Source organism: Gastrolobium bilobum, unplaced genomic scaffold, assembly GCF_033153095.1.
Source record: "Gastrolobium bilobum isolate Gb01-03AN ecotype WA unplaced genomic scaffold, APGP_CSIRO_Gbil_v1 utg6240, whole genome shotgun sequence".
NCBI lineage: Eukaryota > Viridiplantae > Streptophyta > Magnoliopsida > Fabales > Fabaceae > Gastrolobium > Gastrolobium bilobum.
Window position 1 is genome coordinate 1 of NW_026899377.1, and position 5,041 is coordinate 5,041.

Consider the following 5,041-nt stretch of genomic DNA (forward strand, 5'->3'; position numbering starts at 1 on the left):
CCTTAATGAAATTACAAACAGAGCTCTCCACTACATCCCATTGGCTTTGAAAAAATATGCTATGAAGACCATCAACACCAGGCGCTTTAAAAGGCCCCATTGAGAACACTACTCCTTTAATCTCTTGACTACTAGGGCAGCTCTCAAGAGCCATCATAACTCTCCTTTCCATTTCTGGGAATTTGTTCCTAATGGGAAAATTAGGCCGGAGAGGAATATCTTCCTTATATAAATTATCATAGTATTCCACTGCCATACTCATGAGAAGAGATGGGTCAGCAATCCAATCCCCGACATCATTTTGAAGGGCATCAATCCTATTCCTCCTACGCCTGGCAACTGTTGCTGAATGGAAGAATTTAGTATTACGGTCACCAAACCGAATCCAGTCAGTTCTAGATCTTTGGTACCATGTAATCTCTTCTCTAAGATAAATAGTATTTAACTGTTGCCAGATCTCTTTCTGCAGCCTCTCCAGAGAATGACAAGGATGTTGACTTAAGCTATAATCAATTCCACGGAGGCGAGAATGAAGATTATTTTTTAACTTCTCCTCCTCCTTGTAACAATCCTTATGCCAGGATGTGGCTTTCTCTCGAAAGTTTTCACTAGATGCTTTCCAATTGTGACCACCTGCCCAGCACCTATTCACTAGATCAGAGAAAGAATTATGAGTCAACCAAGCCGCTAGAAAACGAAAAGGACGAGCCCCTCCATTACTAAAATTTGGTTGTCCATCCCAAAGAAGGATTGGACGATGATCAGAGTTATAAAAAGGAAGGTGAGAGATAACTCTGTTCGGAAATGACATGTTCCAGCTTTGATTTACACAAGCACGATCAAGTCTCTCCAAAACATTGCCTCTTCTCCAAGTAAAACTCGGACCTTGGTGCCCCAGATCACTAAGATGACAAGACATAAGACAATCTTGAAAATCCTGCATGCTCCTCCAATTGTGAACTGAACTCCCCCTCTTCTCCTCCGAGTGAATGCAAGTATTAAAATCACCCATAATGCACCATTCATTATTATTTTGCGGCTGAATATTCTCCAAAGCATCCCATAGAGCATGACGCTCCTGACGCCGAGGACTAGCATAAACAAAGGTGAAAAATTCCTGCTTATGATAATTAAGCCAGCTTATCTTTGAATGAATAAATTGATGATCAGTATGCAGAACTTGGATATTCACTTCTGATGAATTCCAAAGAATCCATATGCCTCCTGAAAAACCAATCGGGTCAGAAATAAAAAAATTTGAGAACCCTAGGCTTTTAGCCACCTGCTTTGCACGCAGTCCACCAATACGGGTTTCCAAAAGCACTAAGATACAAATACGATATCTTCTTGTGAGGTCTTTTATTAGGGGGGAAAAGCCCTTTTTTCCAGCCCCTCTACAATTCCATGAAACAATATTCATAAAAAACAAATACAGAGAAGAAGAAAGAATGGTATGAACACCAATCATTGAGGAACAGTTTGCACACTTAAATCTCCCGAAATGGAAGCACCATCCGAATCCACCAAATTGTTGTGAGCCTGATTGCCTAACACCGATTTAACCAAAGCATCAGGGGGTTCATTAGTCTCCTTAAACTCTTCGTCCGGTATTAAGATTTTTCCATTTTGCTGGCCCCTCTCAAGAAGCTGACCATTCTCCTGTTTCCCGGAAATGGAACTAAGAGCCAGATTCGAGCTTGGAGAAGGATTAACATTACGAGCTATATCATTGAGAAACATGTTTGTATCACCTTTAGTCAAACTCAAAAAAATTCTCTCCTTAGATTCCCTTGATAAAGATTGAGGTTTAGAGGGAAGCTTGAAAGACTTAGAAGATACTGCAAGACCCGTTTGTTTTTTCTTTAGAACAAAAGATTCCTTCACCGCCCCAGTCTTCTTCGGTATCTGTTGTTTATTTTTTCTAGAAACTTTAACGCTCCCATTCTGCAGGAGTTGATCTTCTTGGTTCTTTTTTTCCTGGGCCCCAATCGAAGGCTTAGTCAGACTATTAATTAGATCACCCATATGCTTAGCTGGCTGAGGAATATTTTGCGCTGACGTATCCATGATGGTTAACTGATTCAAATCAGGAATGTTGCTTGATTTCTGCAAATTAATTGCATTAAAATCCTGATGATTAGACATCCTTGCAACGTTATCATCTTTTTTGAAACTTTGTTAACGTCAGCAATGATTGCGAAACGTGAGCCAATTGGCTGGCCATAATTAGGGACTCCTTGATTGCAGCATCCATAGCTGAATTCACGACCTTCTTTCTTCCTCGCTGGTTACGCTGGACAAGCATCCAAGAACCAAAAGCCTCCCCTTCCATCGCCACCTTATGTTGAACTGTGGTGTTTGCCATTGTTGTATGAATCTGAGTACTTTGATTAATAGTACTAGTCGAAGCAGGAGCAAGGGTAGGACATGAATCACGGCGGTGACCATACCTACCACAAGCAAAGCAAACAAGGTGCAAACCTTCATAGCCCACTGGAAAAACACGGTTGCCTATTTTGAATTTAGACAGGAATCCTTTTCGAAGATCAACTTCCACACAAATACGGGCAAATTTTGCTCGATCTGTGAACTCCTTATCTCCTATGATATCTTTCCGAATTGAATTCCTATCAATCTTGAGTGTTCTCCCGAAAAGATTACCTATGTTACATAGGTGCTTAGACGTATAGAATTCAATTGGGAGACCTGGAATACGTAGCCATACAGCCAGCTTCTTGAAATCATCATCATGAGGGTTAAAGAAGGGACGCCAACGTTGAACCATTACATAATGATCAGCTACAATCCAAGGACCCTCTTGCAAAACAAAATTGTAGTCCTCAATCTTGTCAAACCGAAATAAAAAATAATCATTCTCCATATCAATGAACTCATAAGAGCCGCTTAAATTCCACATCTTCAACAACCTATTTTGAAAAAACTTCACCCCCACACGCTTTCCTAAAAGTTTCACAATAACTGCCATCCTCCAAGGTTTGCAGCTTTCTTTGTGAATCTCCTTTTCAAAACGATATGAGGGGCAGAAGGGATCATCAACAGATTGGTTGCACTCTTCCATGAACTGGGATTCTTCATCCTCCTCAAATCCTAGGTTCTCAAGAACCTGTCTCCTTCTCTTCACTTGACCCTCCATTTAAATGTAACAGAGAATCTTTATAAGAAACAACACTCCTTCCTTCTTGTTCTTTAGATCTACGAATACTCCTCTCAAGAAGATCAGCCTCTTTTGTGGAGAATTCTTTGCTTTCTCCGTCCTTCATTCTTTCTCTCATATCTGTGTTATTTTTCCCTCTCTCTCTCTCTCTCTCTCTTTCTTCTTCCTTTCTCTCCGCTCTCTTCTCCTTTCTCTCTTTGGCAGCTCACACGAACCGGTGCACTACATATCTGCTCCCATCTAGTGGAGGTGGCAGAGTAATACTTGTATTAAAGTAAAAGAAAATATTAATCTCATTTTATATTAAATAGTTATCTCATTTTATCTCACTTTAAAAATTGCACTCACTTTTTTTTTTTCTTTTTTGCTTTTTAATGGTGGATCTCACTTAGACTCTCTCTATAGCATGAGAGAGCTACTTCCATGTAACATGAGATTAACATTCCCCTAAAGTAAATCAATCAACAAATTACAAATTATCACTTCTATCTATATTTATATATTAAATTAAAGTGTACTCGCTAGTTAAATCTTCTGGTATTTTCCCGTTTAAAAAATTGTACATGTCATCCTTAATTTTATTTATTTTTTAAATTAAAATTCTTTGAAATAATTATATTCATCATCTTTATAATTTAAGTTATTTTTCAACATAAATTTTGTCTTTTAATTTATATTTTTTTTATATTTTACCATAATAAAAAAATTTGCACAAAAGAGATACTAATATTAAATAATCACATAAATTTTTATAAGTCGTGATAATGTGTTGATTATTAATTGATTTAATCTACTCAACCTGTACGCAAGTGACAAGTGGTCTAGGTAAGTCGTTTTCTTATGGGAGAATCTTAGGCTTTGTCCGAAAACCGACATCTGCCTTTCATTTTCTCGAGTAACTTTTTGCTTGCTAGTTGCTACTTTTAAGCGTGGACCTTAATTAGTTTTAAAATAGATGGCTTGTCCATATTTATTTATGAGAAAAGTTGACATAAGTTATTATATATATAAAGATATTATTTTTTTCAATAAAACCCACAATTTTTTAATTTATAAAATGACACAACCAGTATTATTTTAAATGTCAAATATTTTTTTCATTTATTTATTTAAAATAGATGACTTGTACTTATTTATTTACATATATGCAAGCTGGATCTAATTTGTATGGGAATTTTAATTGATGTTGAATTATGTGTAGGCATCGACTCTATAGCTATGGACATGAAGGAGAAGAAACTGACAGTGGTGGGTGACATAGACCCGGTCGACGTGGTAAGCAAATTGAGAAAAGGTTGGCACACAGAAATTCTGTCGGTTGGGCCGGCAAAAGAGCCAGAGAAGAAGCAAGATGATGGCAAGAAAGGCGAGGGCAAAAAAGATGATGATCAGAAGAAAGATCCAAATGAACAAATTGCAGAGCTTGTCAAGCTCTACAAAGCATACAATCCTCACATGACTACGCACTATTATGTTCATAGTGTAGAGGAGAATCCAAATGCTTGTGTTGTTTGTTAAATTAATTTCTATGTTTGACAAGACAGTCTGTGTTTGATGGCGATGGTGAGACCGAGCCTTAAAATTATGGTCCAGAGAATTAGTGGTGTACACAAAAAATAAAAAAATAGTTTGTGGAGGATTTGAATGAATAAATTGAGATTGAGATATGGACTTTTCAAGGACTTTCTTATTGTGCCATGGGTTGCCTGCTTCCCATTTGAATTATTGTCTTACACTTTTCAGCTACGTAAATATGTTATCACCTGATAAATCACTACATACAAAAATTACAATGAAAAATACTATCCTCTTCTTAGAATTTGTCCCCCATCGTTGTGTGGATACTCAAGCTATTGGAGAGCCTCT

General features: G+C 37.5%; 1 protein-coding gene across 1 annotated transcript; it reads left to right on the top strand.

The window, feature by feature from the left end:
• Positions 1-1,585: 1,585 nt before the first annotated feature.
• LOC133290025 (heavy metal-associated isoprenylated plant protein 39-like) lies at positions 1,586-4,778 on the top strand. Its single transcript, XM_061488072.1, has 2 exons — positions 1,586-1,607; positions 4,377-4,778. The coding sequence occupies exon 2, from the start codon at positions 4,394-4,396 to the stop codon at positions 4,691-4,693; it is 300 nt and encodes a 99-aa protein (XP_061344056.1). The 5' UTR covers positions 1,586-1,607; positions 4,377-4,393; the 3' UTR covers positions 4,694-4,778.
• The last annotated feature ends 263 nt before the right edge of the window (positions 4,779-5,041 follow it).